At 38.6% G+C, this 1,387-nt stretch overlaps 1 protein-coding gene across 2 annotated transcripts in view; it reads left to right on the top strand.

Annotated features, from left to right (window-relative positions):
• Positions 1–1,387, top strand: part of NEBL (nebulette) — a 510,414-nt gene that overhangs the window by 395,023 nt on the left and 114,004 nt on the right. Inside the window, exon 8 of one of the 2 annotated variants that reach the window (XM_004380542.2) lies at positions 195–305. The exons of the other annotated variant lie outside the window; for it this stretch is intronic. Within the exon in view, the coding sequence (XP_004380599.1) occupies positions 195–305 (111 nt within the window). The remainder of the gene's footprint in view (positions 1–194; positions 306–1,387) is intronic. 2 annotated transcript variants of the gene reach the window in all.

Raw genomic sequence — 1,387 nt, forward strand, 5'->3', positions numbered from 1 at the left:
GTTTAAAGATGATCTCAGGGCAATAGTTTTGTGAGTTCATCTAGCCTCATTGGATCCAGAAAATATGTATTCCATTGAGCTTTGAAATTTTGTTCTGCATTTTTCCGCCTTTTGATCAGGATTCTGCTATAGAAACAGGTAAGAATTTAATATACCTGTAAATAAAACTGACAATCTTTTTTGTGTTTTTTAAGGTTGCCTACAAGCAAAAACATGATGCTGCCAAGGGATTCTCAGATTATGCCCACATGAAGGAGCCGCCTGAAGTCAAACATGCCATGGAGGTCAATAAACACCAGAGCAACGTAAGGAAGCTCATTCACCATAGTTTTCTTAAAAATTTTTAGTTAACCCACATCAGAGCTTACGAATATTTTGTTCAAATTTAAATATTACGGCAACATATATTCAAAAAGGAAATTTTAAATTTCTTTTGTTTTTATTTCTCATTGTTCACAGGTACATATGAGCTATTCTGTCAAAAGTCCTCAAAACCTCATTGAATGCCTTTTTAAAATGTCAGGCACTTTCACACATTGAAAATTCTGCTTTGGACAAGACACATATGGATCTTTTAAACCGATAGAGTTACTAGCATTTCCTAGCGCTTCCTTGACTTGATGCTGAATTCACATGGTTTTCAGTCTAGAATTGCACAAGAACTGGGGAAACAAAATACCCAAAACACACATTGGACTCAGTGTCCCAGGGAAGAAGACAAACTCCATCACTGTTTCTTTTGGATTTCTGTGGGGAGCAAATTGGCAAACTTCTTAGACCCGTGGGGAATATGAAAGCAATAGATATCTAATGGCTGACCTAGAAGCAGAAGACTAGAGGGAGGAAGTTGCCCTGTTGAAAATTCAGTTCTTCTTTGGTTGTAAGTTAGCAGCTACATCAACCCTTCCATGCATTTGCTCAATTGCCACTATCCTGATGGCCTACAAGAATAATTTCTTCCTGAAATCCAAGGAGAAGCTTATTTGTCTCCTCATCATGCATTCTCTGCTCTCCGAAAGAATGTATGAACAGTTTGTCAGGTTCTTCATGGATTAGGTTACATTAAGATAAAGTCCTAGTTGGGTCAAGAAATCCTTTCTTTGGAAAGTATCTTGAAACATCCTTGTCATCTGACACAGAGCCTGTCCCTATCACTCATTCTCTTACCGAATGGGGCTTTTGCTGGCTCTGCACCCCCAGAGCCCACCCAGCTGTGCTGAGGTCTGCACCAGCATCTCTTTGCAGGTTGACAACAGCTATTTGATGTTAAATTGCAATAGGTCAGTGTTTAATAAAAGCTGAGTGAGGTTTTACGTTCTAACCCAAATGTATAAACATATGGCAATGCCAAAGCACTTTTCTAGGATGGTTTAAGATTGATAAGAGA

This window comes from Trichechus manatus, unplaced genomic scaffold, assembly GCF_000243295.1.
Source record: "Trichechus manatus latirostris isolate Lorelei unplaced genomic scaffold, TriManLat1.0 scaffold00075, whole genome shotgun sequence".
NCBI classification, from domain to species: Eukaryota; Metazoa; Chordata; class Mammalia; order Sirenia; family Trichechidae; genus Trichechus; species Trichechus manatus.